We start from the raw sequence: 20,624 nt of genomic DNA, 5'->3' as shown, positions 1-20,624 counted from the left end.
AGATTAGGAAATCCTTCTGAACACATTCACATTTTAGCACTTTACATTAGCCATATATAGTATGTTTTAGATGACCATCGTTAGTTTCCATTTGGTTTATTTATATTTAATAAATATGAAGAACACTAACAGATACATCCACCAATCCAAATCTCTATATACTGATTAGGAAATCTATCCACTATCACAACTGGAGAGACAAGACCCATTCAATACCATTTAATTATATCTGATCTTCTACCTGAGACATTGAATCAAACTAGTCTGAATTTTCCGACTCCTGAGTTATATTTACCCTAGCCTGCAAGTATAGTGGAGAAGTGAGCTGAATAGTACCTTCTGTGCACAACTCAACAAATTTACTGGCCACATAGCTGTGTGTATACAGCACCCTTTAAAGGGGATGTTGCACATTGTTCTTTTCCCCTTGCTATGCGGGAGCTCCAGGAGCTATCTATGTCACCCAGTGCCACAATTTAAGCCCAAAGTGTGCTAACTGACAGAAGAAAAGAATCACTTGCCACTTGCATTGCAACAGAACAGATGCATCTGCAGCTGTATGAGTTGCCCTCAGTTGGGATGGTGAAGTGTCTGTCTGTGATTGGTTTCAGAGTAGCAGCCGTGTTAGTCTGTATTCGCAAAAAGAAGAGGAGTACTTGTGGCACCTTAGAGACGAACAAATTTATTTGAGCATAAGCTTTCGTGAGCAACAGCTCACTTCATCGGATGCATTTGGTGGAAAATTCCACCAAATGCATCCGATGAAGTGAGCTGTTGCTCACGAAAGCTTATGCTCAAATAAATTTGTTAGTCTCTAAGGTGCCACAAGTACTCCTTTTCTTTTTGTCTGTGATTGAGAGCTAATATCACACCCTGGACCTTTTTTATTAAAAATTGTCAATAAAAATCAGTACCTGGTCCATGAGTAATTGGACATGGGCGAGGCCTTATTTTTTTTCTTTAGAGACAGGATTAGGGAGGTAAATGGACCAGCAGGCTGGAAACAGAATGTCTGTATTTAGCTAGGGGACACCAAGGAAACCATTTACAATGGACAAAATAACAATGGATAAGATAAGTTGGGAACATAAAGATGAGGTAAACAGTAAGCTGTACATGGACAGTGCAGGGGATAGGGATTGGTTTCTATAAAGTACAGTAACTAGGTCAAACCCCAAACACATGATGGAATGTCTAGTGAATGTAATGTGATGTGTAAATGTATATAAAGGAAAGGGTTTTTTGTGCGACTTTGGAAGTGTGGTACACCCCATACCCACCCCTTATGGCTGAGTTGGATCAACTCACCATAGCTTTGATGCATGCCAAATAAAGGAACCAAACTGACAAGACTGGAGTCACACTGAATTCATGGGGAACCAAGTGGAAGAGGCCTCAGAGGAATCGTAACATAGTGGTGCCGTGACTTGGATACGCTCATCTAGAGCTGGTAACATATATACCCTTAGTATGAGGGTCGCAACCTAGCATTAAGAGAAATGGCATTGGTAGGGTTTAAGGGTTTAAATATGAGGAAGTTAGCATCATGCTGGAGAAGTGGATTAAATCTAAGGAAGGACACTATAGAGAAAGATTAGAGGGAGACTGGATCCAGGTGAAAAAGGAACTCCAGGGAGCGGTATTCAATTTTTTTTTTAAAAGAATGTTTGGCAAAGCACAGCAGAGGTCTATTGAATGTCACTGACATTTTCAAAAAACAGGATCCATTGGCAGCTATAAAAATAGTATCTAGTTTGTTTATTTTTATATTAATGCAAAGAAAGCCCAGATCAAAACAGCAGCTTTACAAGGATTATTTCTAGTGGCTAAAACATTACAAACAAAATGTACTACTTTGAAAAATGAATGCTAAAAGCATAAAAAGCAAATCAAAGCTGTAGAGGAGGAAAGAAACTAAATGGAAAAGATTCCTTAAAAAGTAAAAAAAAAAATCCAAAGTAAACAGCAGCCATCCTTGAAGGACTGAATTTAGACAGTATAGTTGTGTAGGCAAAGTATACTAAGTTAAGAAATAAGAACAAAAATCATAAAAAATAAACTTAGACCACTGAGGAAAAGTCAGCTAAGAAATGTGTTATTCTAGGAAATAAAATAGAAGAATTACAGTCCCAGAATTTGATAGCTAGTAAGGTCTAGGGAAATGTCTTATTAAACAGTGAAAATGCATCCGATGAAGTGAGCTGTAGCTCACGAAAGCTTATGGTCTAATAAATTTGTTATTCTCTAAGGTGCCACAAGTACTCCTTTTCTTTTTGCGAATACAGACTAACACGGCTGCTACTCTAAAAACTGAAGTGAGTACTTTAAAAAAAGTACATGCAGCTACATTTTTGCACAAATTAACACTGGAGATCTTGGAGGGGACTAAATAATCAGGGGCAGTAAAAGTAATAAAGTGTTAAAAAGGACTTTATTACTTTTTACTACCCCTAACTATTTAGTGTTTAGTGTATAAATGTTAAAAGGGACTTTAAAGTGTTTAAAAAAAGAAAGAAAAAAAGAATACTTGGTTTAATAATGAAACCCAGTTATGGCAATATAACTCAGTGCAGTCATGCCTAGTGAAATTCTTAGTAATCAAATTATGCAAAGGAAGGTCAAGTGGTGACAGCTACCACCACTATGCTATTCTCTCCAACATGACTTACAGCCACCCTAAAAAAAAGGGGTTGGGGCACTTTGTCTCTGTAATAAATTAATTGTGCTGGCTGCTGCAGGTATAGGGACAATCTGATTTAAATTGTCTGACTATGGATGAGTTAGGTAAAATCACTGAAGGAATTAGGGATTTCTATATGACTTAACTACTTCTGAATGTAGTAGTGGAAATGCAACCTGGGTACAGCAAAGTAGTGGAAATGTAACCTGTGTAAAAAAATAATTTAAAGCAATGCAAGGGGCATTGATCAGATCAAACATCAAATTGTGAAAAAAGAAAAAAAGTTTTAAAAAGCTTCCTGTCAAAAAGAGTGAAGTGTAACAGTCAACTTACTAAAATCTCAAGTAGCTAAAACACAAAGAAAAAAAGAGAAAGAAAAAAGGAAGTAAGAACAACAGTAAAACAAAATGTTGCTAAAATACAGCGGTTTTTGTATTTTAGCTATTTGAGATTTTAGTAAGTTTATGTTATACTCTATATAGTATCTATATTGCTGTAATTGCTTTTAAAGAAGTATGGCATTAAGTCAATATGTTCTAATAATAATATCTTGTGTAATATATGAGGGATAGGTTTCAGAGTAGCAGCCGTGTTAGTCTGTATTCGCAAAAAGAAAAGGAGTACTTGTGGCACCTTAGAGACTAACAAATTTATTAGAGCATAAGCTTTTGCTATATGAAGTAAAAGCAGCATTGAGTGATATGGATCAAAAAAAACTTGCCCTCTTTTATCACCACATAAAAGTTAAAAATTTGGCACAAGATAGGTAACACCAGTTGGAGAAGGGCATGAAAATTAACTAGGGTCCAATATCATGACATTAAATGTAAAACCACTGTAACCCATACAGTGTGGAAGAAATTTATTTTCCCTCCTCAAATACTGTGGGAAGACCATGCAAGATCTGGAAAGCCCCAGACTTGTCCTGCTGTTGGCATCTAGAGAACACTTATGGGTGCAGGTGTACTGGTTTACAGACAGAGTTGCCAGCATGTAAGTTCATTCTGGGGGAACAGTCTCCAAATTTCACAGTATAGTTGAGATGCTGGGACATTGGTGAAGTAAAAACTGCTCATGGAGGTAAAAACAAATATTGTGTGGTGGCTGCAGAAGACCACTCCTGGTACAGACCCAGGGAATGTTATTTTAATAGGCGTATATTCTGTTTCATACCTACATTTCCTGTACTAATAAATAAAAAAGTACCCGTTTTTATAATGTAATTAAAATAAAAGCAAAGTTAAAATTACAGAAGGAGGCTTTAAAGGCAGAGCAAACCTATAATGTCATGGTAGGATAGACCACCAAACCAGGAAGAAGAAGTGGATGAGGCTTTTTTAAAAAAAGAACAACATAATCCAAAATACAGGGTTAAGTGGTGATGGGGAATTTTAACTACCCAGATATCCATTGGGAAAATAATACAGCAAGGCAGATTATCCAGCAAGTTCTTGGAATGCATTGGAAACTATTTTTTCTTTCAGAAGGTAGAGAAAGCAACTAGGAGATAGACTGTTCTAGATTTGATTTTGACAAATAGGGAGGAACTGGTTGAGAATTTGAAAGTGGAAGGCAGCTTGGGTGAAAGTGATCATGAAATGACAGAGTTCATGATTCTAAGGAATAGTCGGAGGGAAAACCGCAGAATAAAGATGATGGATTTCAAGAAGTCAGACTTTAGCAAACACAGGGAGTTGGTAGGTAAAATATCATGGGAAGCAAATCCAAGGGAAAAAAACAGTTCAAGAGAGTTGACATTTTTCGAAAGTGATATTATTTAGGGCACAAGAACAAACTATCCCACTATGTAAGAAAGATAAGAAGTATGGCAAGAGACCACCCTGGCTTAGCTAGGAGATCTTCAGTGATCTGAAACTCAATAAAGAGTCCTACAAAAAGTGGAAACTAGGTCAAATTACAAAGGATGAATATAAAAAACAACACAAGCATGTAGGGACAAAATTAGAAAGGCCAAGACACAAAATGAGATTAAACTAGCTAGAGACATAAAGGGAAACAAGAAAGCATTCTACAAATACATTAAAAGCAAGAAGAAAATCAAGGACAGGGTAGGCCCATTACTCAATGAGAGGAAAGACAATAATAGAAAATACGGAAATGGCAGAAGTGCTAAATGCCTTTTGTGTTTCAGTTTTCACCAAAAGGGTTAATAGCAATTGGACGTCTAATAAGTGAATGCCAGTGAAAATAAGGTAGGATCTGAGGTTAAAATAAGAAAAGAACAAGTTAAAAGTTACTTAGACAAGTTAGATGTCTTCAAGTTGGCAGGGCCTGATGCAATGCATTCTAGAATTCTCAAAGATCTGACTGAAGAGATATCTGAGCCATTAGTGATTATTTTTGAAAACTCATGGAAGATGGGAGAGATTCCAAAGGACTAGAAGAGGGCAAATATAGTGCCAATCTATAAAAAGGGGAATAAGGACAACCTGGGGAATTACAGGCCAGTCAGCTTACCTTCAGTACCTGAAAAGATAATGGAGCAAATAATCAAGCAATCAATTTGCAAACACCTAAAAGATAATAAGATGATAAGTAACTGTCAACATGGATTTGTCAAGAACCAATCATGTCAAACCAACCTGATAGCTTTCTTTGATAGGGTAACAAGCCTTGTGGATGTGGGGAAGTGGTAGATGTGGTATACCTTTACTTTAGTAAGGCTTTTGATACTCTCTTGCATGACCTTCTCATAAACAAACTAGGGAAATATAGCCTAGATGGAGCTACCTAAAATTCAGTGCATAGCTGGTTGGAAAAACCATTCCCACAGAGTAGTATTAATGGTTCATAGCCATTGGCAGGGAATATGAGTGGGGTTGTTTCAAGGAGCAGGGTGAAAAATTGTTCTCCTTAACTTCTGAGGACAGAACAAGAAGCAATGGGCTTAAATTGAAGAAAGGGAGGATTAGGTTGGACATTAGGAAAAACTTCCTAAGTGTGTGGGTAGTTAAGCACTGGAACAAATTGCCTAAGGAGGTTTGGAATCTCTGTCATTGGAACAGGTTAGACAAACACTTGTCAGGAATTGTCTAGTTATTACTTAGTCCTTCCTTGAGTGCAAGGAAGTCTCTAGTGGGCTATACCAAGTGTGCATTGCACACTTCCTCTCAGTACTTGTCTTTGCCAAACTAAAAAAGTACTGGACTAGATGACCTATTGAGGTAGCTTCCAGTCCTACATTTCTAGGATTCTATGTAGAATTACACTCTAGTGGGCTATACCAGAGGAGGCAAGTTTGCACACCCCGGTTCGTACACCGAGCCTATTATTAATGTTGGTTCAAATTACTAAAACTAATGTTGTCATGGAAATGTGTTGCTGGGTAATGAACTTCAAAAAGAAAGCACAGAAAACAGAAATACAATGCAAATAAAACATATGGTAATATAGGAAAGCAGTGGAATGTCAGCCCACCTTGACATGAATAACTGGTCATGGGTGAGACCTCATTTTTGAGTGACAGGATTAAGGAGGTAAATGGGTCAGTAAGCTAAGAAACAGAATGTCTGTACTAGCTAAGATAAGGGGGAACACTCAGGAAACCACTTACAATGGACAAGATAACAAAGGATAAGATAAATTGGGAACATGAAGATGGGGAAAAGAGTAAGTTGTACATGGACAGTGAGTGGACAGAGCATGGTGTACAGACAGTGATTCCTACAAAGCAACCTAGCCAATGCCAAAATGAGTGATGCAATGTAAAGTGAACGTATGTATATAAAGAAAGGGGGTTTCTGTATACCATAGGTATATCCTATGCCCACCCCTTATGTTTCAGTCTGATTAACTCAGCGTAGGTTTGCTGTACACTGGACAATTGTTAGTTTCACCATGAATTTGTATGTTTCATTTTGGAGACATTCTCCGATAATTATTAGGAATGTACTAAATATCAAATTGTAGCATTTGGCTGGATAAGTGGAAATGATATTCGTCCAAAGAGAATTTAGAAGCTGAATAATGGAAAGAGCAGTAAATGACAATAATATGTATTTTATTTAATCATTTATTAAAGAAGAATGAAAGAAACTAAATCATATAAATATCTAGTCATCCTCATAACCTCACCAGCCTCCACATCTGGATGATATTGCTTTTTATTATATATTGTGGTCAATAACTCTCATTCATTTTGGGGGGAAAAATCACTGCAAATTTTCCATAGTTTTCACTAATCAAGCGTATAGAAATTTCTTACAGAACCTCTGAGCCCCATGAAAGGCTGTTGTTCTAATTTTCTAGAAAGGATCTTGGCAATTAAGTCCACTGTGAAATGAATTATTTTGTCCTTCATAAAATTATCATTTTTATATTTCTAATAAAATTAAGTGGTCTAATGAAGTCTGGGAAGGGAAAAAAACCTTACTCTAAATCATCTTTTGCTTACACGATTGACCAAGAGAGTTATGATAACTTAGGCCAAGATTTTCAAAAGTGACTAGTAATTTTTGGAGCCTCCCAATTTGAGATACTTTAACAGTGCTTAATTCAAAGTATTAACTTTCATCACTTTGTGAAAATCAGGGCCCTTGAAGGCATCTCAGGTTGGGAATCCACAAATGGAGGCACCCAGAATCACCTGTAACATTCAAAAACCTTGGCCTCAGTCAATAATTACACGATGAAATTCCTTACTACTTTTTTCAAACAAAGTTTGTTGACACTGGCAAAATAATAATTTTAAAATACAGATTACAAGAGTGAATATATACTTCTTAAATATATAGTCCATCAGTATCCCTCAATTCAGTCCTGAGCAGTAGAGGGTGGGATGGGAACCCATTGATATAACAGAAATAAAAACACTGAACTGCTATCACATTGATGGAACATGCAGAGTGCGATATCATAGGAAGGGACCAGGAAACAGCAAAGGGTCAGAACTTGTTAACTGAATGTATTTAGTTTATATTCTGTGTTATTTAATATATATGTTACTGAGTTGAAAAAGTTGAACAGTGAAATGGCAAAATATGTAGATGATACAAAATTATTTAGGAGTACTTGTGGCACCTTAGAGACTAACAAATTTATTAGAGCATAAGCTTTCATGAGCTACAGCTCACTTCATCGGATGCCGAGCTGTAGCTCACGAAAGCTTATGCTCTAATAAATTTGTTAGTCTCTAAGGTGCCACAAGTACTCCTTTTCTTTTTGCGAATACAGACTAACACGGCTGCTACTATGAAACCTAAAATTATTTAGGTTGGTCAAGACCGAAGGACATAGTGTAGAACTTCAGTAGGATCTAATTAAGCAAGCTAATTGAGCAAAGGATGGCAAATGAAATTCATTGTGGACAATGGCATCCGATGAAGTGAGCTGTAGCTCACGAAAGCTTATGCTCAAATAAATTTGTTAGTCTCTAAGGTGCCACAAGTACTCCTTTTCTTTCTGCGAATACAGACTAACACGGCTGCTACTCTGAAAAATGGCAAGGTTGCACATCCTGAAAGAATATGAACCATCATATACACTACTCTTATGAGTTAGGAAAAGGTCCTAGTCATCATTATGGACAGCTCAATGAAAAATACTTTCTCCATGCATAGTGATGGTCAAATAAGGCAAAGGATATTAATGTATATTAAGGAAGAAACAGAATACTACTTAACATAATGTCATTATATAAAGTGATGGTATACCTCACTGAATTCTGGTCATCCTATCTCGACAAGGATGTAGCAGAAATGGTAAATGTCCAGACAGGGGCAATGACATTTTTTAAAAGCCTGGGCAGACTTCCACATGCAGGGACACTGAAAAGGTTAGGTTTGTTTAATTTAGAGAGTTATGAAGATGAAAAGGTGACATGAGAGAAGTATACATAATAATGAATGATCTAGAGAACAGCCTCTGAGCATTCCTGTTCATGCCCTTTTCCTGTACAAGACAAAGTGGGAACCCAATGAAACTAAAAGGCAACTCTGTATATATTTATATGTAAAGTGGATTTCTTAAGAGGGAAATTCTGATTTTGCAGTTTTTTGGCATAATTTGCAATTTGACTGTCTCTTTTTAATCATACCATCTTCATTCAATATTAAATTACTTGACGTTTGAATTACTTTGTGACTACTTACATCCTCACTCCTCTAATATTAATCAAGAAAAACAAATTTTCCATTTTTAGTAGCTAGTCCTGTATATGTAAATAGCCCACAGTAAAAGATTTAACAATAGATTCCCACCTGACTAACACAGCTGGCCTGACTGAGTGTGCTCACTGCTCTCATATAGCTCTGATTCCTTGATCGGAACTTTGGGGAATTGTAGTTTGCGGAGGGATCCATGTTGTGGCCCCCAGGCACATCACTTGCAGCTTGAAGGTAGCTCTGACTATAAAAGAAAGGGGAAAAAAGAGGAGACTATAAAAAAACTCCAGATGAAATCAGTTATGACACTGAAAACAGCAATTTGTATTAGCATCATAAATGCACTCCCTAGGGCCAAATTCTTGATCAACGTAGAGGCACAGTGCTGCTGAAGTCAGGAGAGCTGCATCATTTAATATAAGCAGAGAATTTGGCCTTAAGTTTACTACCAAAATGATTTGAAGCATTCAGCATTTTTACTGTAAATTAATATCACTAATATTCCCCTGGCTACAAATGTTACATTTTACTAAAATAAAATGTGAACATCAATATGAACAACAACTACTGCAGGAATGGAAATGTGTCTACAGGGATAAAAATCACTCTTCTCTGTCATCCTTGTCGTCATCAGTCATCAAGGTGCTGGATTTCAAGATGTCTTATAGGTTAAAAGTATCAACACATTTACAGAAGATCAAAATATCCTGTGAATCATCTAAAGAACATGATTTGTAATGGCACACCCACAACCGCATAAATCTCCTGAACCGGTCTTTTTACAACACACCTCTCAAGGTACTTTTCCCTGAGTGTACTGCAGACCTTACACCACCACCATCACCTCCTGTCCCAGAAGATGGTCTTGTTTAAAGAGACACTGGCTATGTCTTCCCTGACAAAAAAAGTTTTCTTTTTTCTTTAAACATGATAATTAACATGCATTAAGTTCTCTTGCTCTCCTAGTGGAGAAAAGGCACAAATAGGGTTTACAATGATGTAGCTAAGCAAGGTCAACACTATATTCCCAGCGGCAGTTGACCTCCCCTATCTACATCACATTAAAATCTACAGAACTGTGTCTCCAGTAGGATTTTTACAGCAGGATACTGCATGTCACTATCTCACTGTAAAGTCATAGCTTTTTAGGCAGTTTGACTTAAAAGCAGCTGCCCTCAATTCTCCCCTTGCCAATGTCTTCAGTTTTACTACATAGGCCTGGTCTGCTATGCCATTGCTGTAACTATCTTTTATGGGACTGGGAAGGAATGTTCCCCTCACTGCTGGATTGATCAGGGTGGGGTTTTTTGCCTTTCCCTCAGGAGTTCACATACCCAGTGGGTAGGTCAGGAGTTTTAAGGTTCAAGTTGTCTCAACTTAACAGGTGTCCAGGTACTTGTTCTGTAGTGGGTCCAGTTCTGTGATACCTGTCATTGGAAAGGGATTTAGGGAAAGCATCACCTAAGGAAGCAGAGGAATGGGGTTGGGGGTCCCAATGTATGGTACAGCATGGGGATAACACCCTTTCCTCAGCCCCTTAACCATCAGATGGGAGGAGGGCCATGGTATCCGAGCAACGGGCTGGGATGAGCTGTGGAGGGCTTAGGGTCTGACTCATTTCCACCTAATGATTAAGAAAGAAATCATGCCCTGTACTGTACAAGTTGTAGTTCCTAGATAATTTAATACATTTGCTGCCCACTTAAACCACATCCCTCACATCTTGTCTTTCCTTCCATGCTTCTGGGACACAGATGCTCATTGCTCCCTCTTCCTTACACCTCAGGCACTAGCACGGGCACTAAAGCAACCTGCACTTGCATTCCAGGCCTGGGACCAGATCTGTGCATGTTCACAGGGTGCAGGAAAAGGATCAGTGAGCCTCCGCATCCATTTACAGCATGCTCAATCACCAGGCACAATCTAGACACACTAGGAACAGGGAACTCTAATGCCAACAAGATATGTCAACACTAGACTTCTTTTATCTTGAGATAATTGGCAATTAATTTGAGGTAGTTAGCGCATTGGTGCCATTGTGAACACTCCACAAACATTTGATGCAAACTACAAATATTTATTCTTTACCCCAGGCGAAGTAAAGTTCTTTGTCCTAAGTTAGCAGAATCTTATCATTATTAATTATTATTATTATTATTTGTATTATAGTAGCATTGAGGAGCCTCAATCATGGACCAAGACTGTATTGTGCTAGGCACCGTATAAACAAGAACACAAAAATGGAATGCTAGGTTTGTTCTTTACCAACGGCTGATGGGCAATTAATTCATTTGAGGGTTAAAAAAAAGCCCTAGTACCAACCAACCTCAACAGTGTTAGGAAACTCAAAATAGGCTGCAATATGGTTCCTTTCCCCCTATGTTGGTATGTCATGGGGACAGCACATACTGCACTCTGTTACAACATATAGCATGTAGCAGCAGCTGCTCTGTGCTCTGACCCAACGCTGCTGGAGGCACCGTCTGCCTCATCACCCAACATACTGTGTTTGCACCACTGTACTTCCTCACCACCCCATTGTAGCAGTGGGTTAAAGTCAAAGACTGCCTTTTTGCCAAGGAAAAATCACTTTTCTGATCCCAGTGTCTGCTTCTCAGCAGGCTGCTGAATGCTCTACATATATTATTGCAAATAGTGTTAAAATAAATTAAAATAAAAATCATTTTTGAAAATAAAATGAAATTAGCGTCAAAGTTTGGTTTCTAATTTGTCCTCACTGGAAATGTATTTGTAGATATGGGGGTCAATTAATAAACTTTTTATGTCATTTTCCTGCTGATCAGAATGTGGAATATGGTTGACCAATATTATTTATGGACTAAAATTGTGCAACTGTGGCAGTCAAAGCTCACATTTCTACCACTTGATCAAGAAGATAACTGTAATTTATTCTTAGTAGCAGAAGATCTTATTTTCTCCTCACAGACCAATAGCAGAGGCCAAGACACTGTTAAATGCTGGAGAAGGTCTAACATTCCATACAGCAGAGCGCTATAGTACATATACACACATTCCAGTCATGAGGGTTGCAGCCATTTCCTCTCCTCTTCCCCTTTTGTAGTGGTGGATGTTAATGGAGGAGATTTGGCTACCCGCTCTTTGCCTCTTAGGTTGCTTTCCCAGGAATCCAGGCTCTTTTTCCAATAGATAGCCCAGCATCCATAACAGGAACTGGAAACAAGGAACATCTAGCTCTGCCTTAACCATCAGCAACTGCCCTGCAAAGCACAGTGTGAGAACCACTGCCCTAAGAAGAAAGGCTTAGGAGTTATTGAGGATTGCTCAATGCAGATTTCCTATTCTGCCACAGCACTTAGCATACTAAACTGGTTGCTCAGGTGCAACTAAAGAGGGCAACATGCTGTGTTTTGATGATATAACTGAACAATGGCACGGCATGCCATCTTCTGGAGTACTGCGAACAGATTTGGTCATTTCACCTTGAAGATACAGTGGATTTTGAACAAGTCCAGAGAAGGACAAGAAGGATAGAGACACAGCAAGAAAAAACTTAAGAGCTAGCAAAAACTATTTAACTACCTTTGTAGATGCCCTTAACATTTTTCTTTTATCTTTTTCCCATATAAGGGCAACCACTGGACACTATTTATCTCAGACTTTATTTATGCTTGGAGCTCAGGGTGTGATTTCCATCTTGTGAGGATGTACCTGCACTAGCTCTACTCAAGCTAGTGTGCTAGAGATAACAGCGTAGCTGGGGTTCTGATGGTGGCTTGGGCTAGCCACCAGAGTATGTATCCAGTGGGTCTAAATGAGTATATACTCAGGCGGCAATGGACAGGCAGCAATCAGCTGGTTTGTGGCATTTTTTGGGGCCCGTTTTGTTCAATATCTTAATAAATGATCTGGAGGATGGTGTGGATTGCACTCTCAGCAAATTTGCGGATGATACTAAACTGGGAGGAGTGGTAGATACGCTGGAGGGGAGGGATAGGATACAGAAGGACCTAGACAAATTGGAGGATTGGGCCAAAAGAAATCTAATGAGGTTCAATAAGGATAAATGCAGGGTCCTGCACTTAGGATGGAAGAATCCAATGCACCGCTACAGACTAGGGACCGAATGGCTCGGCAGCAGTTCTGCGGAAAAGGACCTAGGGGTGACAGTGGACGAGAAGCTGGATATGAGTCAGCAGTGTGCCCTTGTTGCCAAGAAGGCCAATGGCATTTTGGGTTGTATAAGTAGGGGCATAGCGAGCAGATCGAGGGACGTGATCGTTCCCCTCTATTCGACACTGGTGAGGCCTCATCTGGAGTACTGTGTCCAGTTTTGGGCCCCACACTACAGGAAGGATGTGGATAAATTGGAAAGAGTACAACGAAGGGCAACGAAAATGATTAGGGGTCTAGAGCACATGACTTATGAGGAGAGGCTGAGGGAGCTGGGATTGTTTAGTCTGCAGAAGAGAAGAATGAGGGGGGATTTGATAGCTGCTTTCAACTACCTGAAAGGGGGTTTCAAAGAGGATGGCTCTAGACTGTTCTCAATGGTAGCAGATGACAGAACGAGGAGTAATGGTCTCAAGTTGCAATGGGGGAGGTTTAGATTGGATATTAGGAAAAACTTTTTCACTAAGAGGGTGGTGAAACACTGGAATGCGTTACCTAGGGAGGTGGTAGAATCTCCTTCCTTAGAGGTTTTTAAGGTCAGGCTTGACAAAGCCCTAGCTGGGATGATTTAACTGGGACTTGGTCCTGCTTTGAGCAGGGGGTTGGACTAGATGACCTTCTGGGGTCCCTTCCAACCCTGATATTCTATGATTCTATGATTCTATGATTTTGGAGGCAGGAGGGAGGATAGAGGACTTGGCGCGCAGGCTCCCCCTGCCGCCCGAATGCGGGAAGCCAGCCTGATTGCCCCGGGCAGGAGGGAGAGTCCTTTTGTCTGGCAAAAAAAAATTTCCCTGGAACCTAACCCCGCCCATTTACATTAATTCTTATGGGAAAATTGGATTCTCTTAACATTGTTTCACTTGAAGTCCCATTTTTCAGGAACATAACTACAACGTTAAGTGAAGAGTTACTGTATTTAGGAACCAGGTCTAATTTTATTTATCCTGAAAAGGAAAAAAGAGGAGATCTGAGAAAATTATGAAAGACTTAGTGAAATGTAATCTGTCCATCTTTTCCTCCTACCCAATTTTAGAAGAAGAAAAAGGAGATGCTAAAAGAAATTAAAGGGTAGTACTGTATGTTTAGAACCAAAGAAAGGAAGGATTTTTTGTTTTATTGTTTTGGCTTTTTTAAGGTATCATAATATCTTGTCAATCTGTGGAATTCATTGAACCAAGGAGTAAACATAAAAACTAGTGTGGCTGAATTTTAATTGGAATTTAACTGGAATTGTTAATAACATCTGCAGTTAGGCAAGATAAGCTAATATCATGGATGATCAAATATCATGCTGTGCCTAGGGATCCATTTCCTCCAGCATTACACATTTAGCTTTGTACTTTACAGCTGAATTTTCAAAAGTAACCGCTGGTTTTCTCTGCTGCCAGTTAATTTGAACCGTTGTGTCTGCTATGGTCTATTGCTATTTTTATTGCAAAGCTAATTTGAAATCAATAATTTTAATAATTATTTTTAAAGTATGCATTTCTGAGGAGAGCGAGGTGCTAACTTCATATGATTGGGATGGTGTTCCATGAAGGAGGAGTGCTGGGCAGAGACGGGCTCCATCTTACGAAGAGAGGGAAGAACATCTTTGCCAGCAGGCTGGCTAACCTAGTGAGGAGGGCTTTAAACTAGGTTCACCGGGGGAAGGAGACCAAAACCCTGAGGTAAGTGGGAAAGCGGGATACCGGGAGGAAGCACAGGCAGGAATGTCTGTGAGGGGAGGGCTCCTGCCTCATACTGGGAATGAGGGGCGATCAACAGGTTATCTCAAGTGCTTATATACAAATGCACAAAGCCTTGGAAACAAGCAGGGAGAACTGGAGGTCCTGGTGATGTCAAGGAATTATGACGTGATTGGAATAACAGAGACTTGGTGGGATAACTCACATGACTGGAGTACAGTCATGGATGGTTATAAACTGTTCAGGAAGGACAGGCAGGGCAGAAAAGGTGGGGGAGTAGCACTGTATGTAAGGGAGCAGTATGACTGCTCAGAGCTCCGGTACGAAACTGTGGAAAAACCTGAGTGTCTCTGGATTAAGTTTAGAAGTGTGTGCAACAAGAGTGATGTCATGGTGGGAGTCTGCTATAGACCACCGGACCAGGGGGATGAGGTGGATGAGGCTTTCTTCCGGCAACTCACGGAAGCTACTAGATCGCATGCCCTGATTCTCATGGGTGACTTTAATTTTCCTGATATCTGCTGGGAGAGCAATACAGCGGTGCATAGACAATCCAGGAAGTTTTTGGAAAGCGTAGGGGACAATTTCCTGGTGCAAGTGCTAGGGGAGCCAACTAGGGGGAGCGCTTTTCTTGACCTGCTGCTCACAAACCGGGTAGAATTAGTGGGGGAAGCAAAAGTGGATGGGAATCTGGGAGGCAGTGACCATGAGTTGGTTGAGTTCAGGATCCTGACGCAGGGAAGAAAGGTAAGCAGCAGGATACGGACCCTGGACTTCAGGAAAGCAGACTTTGACTCCCTCAGGGAACAGATGGCCAGGATCCCCTGGGGGACTAACATGAAAGGGAAGGGAGTCCAGGAGAGCTGGCTGTATTTCAAGGAATCCCTGTTGAGGTTACAGGGACAAACCATCCCGATGAGTCGAAAGAATAGTAAATATGGCAGGCGACCAGCTTGGCTTAATGGTGAAATCCTAGCGGATCTTAAACATAAAAAAGAAGCTTACAAGAAGTGGAAGGTTGGACATATGACCAGGGAAGAGTATAAAAATATTGCTCGGGCATGTAGGAAAGATATCAGGAGGGCCAAATCGCACCTGGAGCTGCAGCTAGCAAGAGATGTCAAGAGTAACAAGAAGGGTTTCTTCAGGTATGTTGGCAACAAGAAGAAAGCCAAGGAAAGTGTGGGCCCCTTACTGAATGAGGGAGGCAAGCTAGTGACAGAGGATGTGGAAAAAGCTAATGTACTCAATGCTTTTTTTGCCTCTGTTTTCACTAACAAGGTCAGCTCCCAGACTGCTGTGCTGGGCAACACAAAACGGGGAAGAGATGGCCAGCCCTCTGTACAGATAGAGGTGGTTAGGGACTATTTAGAAAAGCTGGACGTGCACAAGTCCATGGGGCCGGACGAATTGCATCCGAGAGTGCTGAAGGAATTGGCGGCTGTGATTGCAGAGCCCTTGGCCATTATCTTTGAAAACTCGTGGCGAACGGGGGAAGTCCCGGATGACTGGAAAAAGGCTAATGTAGTGCCCATCTTTAAAAAAGGGAAGAAGGAGGATCCTGGGAACTACAGGCCGGTCAGCCTCACCTCAGTCCCTGGAAAAATCATGGAGCAGGTCCTCAAAGAATCAATCCTGAAGCACTTAGAGGAGAGGAAAGTGATCAGGAACAGTCAGCATGGATTCACCAAGGGAAGGTCATGCCTGACTAATCTAATCGCCTTTTATGATGAGATTACTGGTTCTGTGGATGAAGGGAAAGCAGTGGATGTATTGTTTCTTGACTTTAGCAAAGCTTTTGACACGGTCTCCCACAGCATTCTTGTCAGCAAGTTAAGGAAGTATGGGCTGGATGAATGCACTATAAGGTGGGTAGAAAGCTGGCTAGATTGTCGGGCTCAACGGGTAGTGATCAATGGCTCCATGTCTAGTTGGCAGCCGGTGTCAAGTGGAGTGCCCCAGGGGTCGGTCCTGGGGCCCGTTTTGTTCAATATCTTCATAAATGATCTGGAGGATGGTGTGGATTGCACTCTCAGCAAATTTGCGGATGATACTAAACTGGGAGGAGTGGTAGATACGCTGGAGGGGAGGGATAGGATACAGAAGGACCTAGACAAATTGGAGGATTGGGCCAAAAGAAATCTAATGAGGTTCAATAAGGATAAGTGCAGGGTCCTGCACTTAGGATGGAAGAATCCAATGCACCGCTACAGACTAGCGACCGAATGGCTCGGCAGCAGTTCTGCGGAAAAGGACCTAGGGGTGACAGTGGACGAGAAGCTGGATATGAGTCAGCAGTGTGCCCTTGTTGCCAAGAAGGCCAATGGCATTTTGGGATGTATAAGTAGGGGCATAGCGAGCAGATCGAGGGACGTGATCGTTCCCCTCTATTCGACACTGGTGAGGCCTCATCTGGAGTACTGTGTCCAGTTTTGGGCCCCACACTACAAGAAGGATGTGGATAAATTGGAAAGAGTACAGCGAAGGGCAACAAAAATGATTAGGGGTCTAGAGCACATGACTTATGAGGAGAGGCTGAGGGAGCTGGGATTGTTTAGTCTGCAGAAGAGAAGAATGAGGGGGGATTTGATAGCTGCTTTCAACTACCTGAAAGGGGGTTTCAAAGAGGATGGCTCTAGACTGTTCTCAATGGTAGCAGATGACAGAACGAGGAGTAATGGTCTCAAGTTGCAATGGGGGAGGTTTAGATTGGATATTAGGAAAAACTTTTCACTAAGAGGGTGGTGAAACACTGGAATGCGTTACCTAGGGAGGTGGTAGAATCTCCTTCCTTAGAGGTTTTTAAGGTCAGGCTTGACAAAGCCCTGGCTGGGATGATTTAACTGGGACTTGGTCCTGCTTTGAGCAGGGGGTTGGACTAGATGACCTTCTGGGGTCCCTTCCAACCCTGATATTCTATGATTCTATGATTCTATGATTTATAAATGGCCGTATCTCTTCAGACTATCATCACAAAAGGGTCTTCTGTTAAGTTAACAGAAATCACTTTTATTTTCAGAAATCTGCCTTCCTTTACTTTTTATGTGGCTATTAAACCGATACAATGGACACAAAATATATTCATGTTGGTACAGTCCAATCTTGGGCTTTAGCAGATTTTAGGCAGTGCTACTCACTGGGAACAGACTGTTTTAACTTAGGGCTGGTCTTCGCTACAGGGAGATCGATGCTGCAATTGATGCAGCAGGATCAATCTAGTAAAGACCTGCTAAATCAATGGCAGAGCACTCTCCGGTTGACCCCGGTACTCCACGTCTCCAAGAAGAGTAAGGGAAGTCGACTGGAGAGCGTCTCCCATTGATGCAGCACAGGGAAGACACAGGGGTAAGTCAACCTAAGCTATGTCGACTCCAGCTACGTTATTCATATAACTGGAGTAGTGTAACTTAGGTCGACTTACCCCGGTAGTGAAGACAAGCCCATGGACACCTCTCTGGAGTTACACTGGGAGTTGGTTCTGCCTCTGGAGCAGCCCAGGGCTAGAAGGGCACAAACGGTATGTTAAAACCATGTTATTTGCACTCCCCAGGGCTGTGAGTTCTGTGCTCAGAGGTGAAGTACAGAATCTCACTGTTGAGTTCTTAAAATTCCACCAAGTTAATGAAGGGTGTGTCTGATTTACAGGAATCCAATATCATTCAATGGAATTCACTCTGAGGGCAAAACATGCCCTGTAGCACATAGGAAATTATAATGTTCCAACATTGTATTTCTGACTTTTTAAAAAAATGTCCAGGATCACCACCGTATTAGTACAAAATCTAAGAATGAATGATAACGTTAAAGAAAATACAACCACCTGTAACTGTCAGTAAGTGAGATGCAGAAACATTATTCTGTGATAAAAAGGTTACATAAAATTTGTTAAAGACCTGAGGCTTCACACTTAACAAGCAGGTATATTAATATTAGCAGTGTTTTATCAGTCATCATAACCTATTTTATTGAGGGATTTGCATTTCAATGGCTATTCATTTCTCTACCCAGACGTATCTCTATTCAATGTTTGGATATACATAAAATAGCTCAGAACCCTGGATCTTACAAATGAACAGTGCCATTCTGTAGAAGCTGAGATTCACACAGTAATTGTGGAGCCCTGATTACATCAATGGGGCTTTCTGCATTGGAGAGTGAAAGTGCTCACCTTCAGTCAATTGCAAACCCAGAACTGCAGAGACTAAATTTGACTTTCCCTTAAGGACAGAATAGCTATTTTGGGTTCCTTGAAATATAGCAGGTGCCTATAAATCTAGTTAATTTCTCTATAGTGGAAAATTTATTTTCTATGCTTTGCCAAACTATAATACTTTCTTTTTGGTCTGACTATGATAGAGATCAGGTTTTGGGCCAAATGAAATTAAAAAGGTTTTCTGCATAGGAAAATAGCCATCTGACAAACTCATCTTAGATATTGCACATTTGATTTATTAAAATGAGACTGTGTTAAGAACAGGGCATAGGATGCTGTTTCTTTCCCTGTGAAATTTCTATTAATTATTGGAAGGAAATGGAGGGCCTCTTCTTAATGTCAGAGAAATTAAATGCCTTCTTAATTCTGTAATATTATCTTTAAAGGAACACTTAAAGATGATTTAATGGCTGGTTGTTATGGTGAACAATTTATGATGTAAAATTTTGAATTTTCTTTTTAAGTTTGTTCTGTTTAGCTGTGATTAATATAGTAGGCAGGAGCATGACTAACATTGTGATTTATATCATAATTCAGAATGCAGAATATTTTTATTGTAGCAATTTTCTAATCATTACCCTCACTTCATGCTTTGCTTCCCAAAACGGTGGCCTACAGAAATCAGAGATACAGGGTAAAATTGTCAAAAGCCTCTACATGACTTAGGCACCTAAGTCCCATTGACTTTCAATTAAACTTAGGCTTCTAAGTCACTTATGTACTTTTGAAAACTTTACCCATTTTCTCTGACAGGCTGCTTCTCATATTCTTCTGCTTTTATTTGATTTATTTTTCCATTATGTACATATCTATATTTTTGTAACAGGCCCTAATTCAGCAAAACACTTAATCATGGGCTAAAGTCCATCTGTACTGAACAAGGCACTTAAGCATGTGCTTAAGTTCCATTATAGTTGATGGGATTTAAGCACACAAGTACTTTACTGAATAGGGCCCTCACAAGATGACTTCATGTAACTTAAAAAATGAAATAAAAGTCACATCAGGAAAACCAGAATTTAATTTATGCATTTTTTTCTGCTTCTCTAACTAAAAACATCTTATTTTTCAAATTCTTGCCTCCAGCAGAGAGCATTTATACACACTGACTTTTTAATGTAGGAGATTAAATAAGAAAAAAAACACACCTCTTAACAGCCTTTTAAATTAAAAGAAAAGTAAAAGTAAGACACAAGTTGAGAGCAGAAGTGAACAGGCAACTTTGGGGAAAAAAAGGCTTTGTCATCAGAAGTTGTAAATTCATGGTTGTGATACTTGCCCTTGTACATGATTGTTTCTGTACATTACTGGGATGAATTACAGCTTTGTGAAACAATGCTGTTTTATTCCTGGATAGCCTTCTCACACGCTTGTCAGAGCCTGAAGATTTATACCCATCACCCACTGACATTCCCATCCTAATCTGGTGGCCTTGTATTTCAAGCCAATAACATAGTGGTAGCATTCTCTACTGTTCAGGAGTTTGGGGTTAGATTATTTCCTGGGTTTGGAATGAATGCTGGTAAAGGGCAACATGCTCAGCAACTGGGGGAACAAAGGTATCTTGCATTGTTCAAGAGCAACGACTATTCTTTCTGCAAGGAAGAATGGATGGGACTTCCTTCTGAACCCATAAAACAGTGATATTCAACAGGTGGTCCATGGGCCAAATGTGACCTGTCAAGGCTTCCTGTGTGGCCCACCAGCTCACCTTAAAAATATTTATAATTAAATTCCCAAACAGTGATGCTCGGCCTATCATTTGC

The 20,624-nt window shown here is 40.1% G+C and overlaps 1 protein-coding gene across 5 annotated transcripts in view; it reads right to left on the bottom strand.

The window, feature by feature from the left end:
* DLGAP2 (DLG associated protein 2) overlaps positions 1–20,624 on the bottom strand; it is a 725,030-nt gene that overhangs the window by 79,941 nt on the left and 624,465 nt on the right. For all 5 annotated transcript variants that reach the window (XM_043510336.1, XM_043510335.1, XM_038397100.2 and 2 more), the window contains one exon: positions 8,899–9,046. In XM_043510336.1, coding sequence (XP_043366271.1) covers positions 8,899–9,046 — 148 coding nt within the window. The remainder of the gene's footprint in view (positions 1–8,898; positions 9,047–20,624) is intronic.

Source organism: Dermochelys coriacea, chromosome 3, assembly GCF_009764565.3.
Source record: "Dermochelys coriacea isolate rDerCor1 chromosome 3, rDerCor1.pri.v4, whole genome shotgun sequence".
In the NCBI taxonomy this organism is placed as follows: Eukaryota; Metazoa; Chordata; order Testudines; family Dermochelyidae; genus Dermochelys; species Dermochelys coriacea.
The sequence above is the reverse complement of the archived record's forward strand: the minus strand, read 5'-3'. Positions and strand labels throughout refer to the sequence as shown.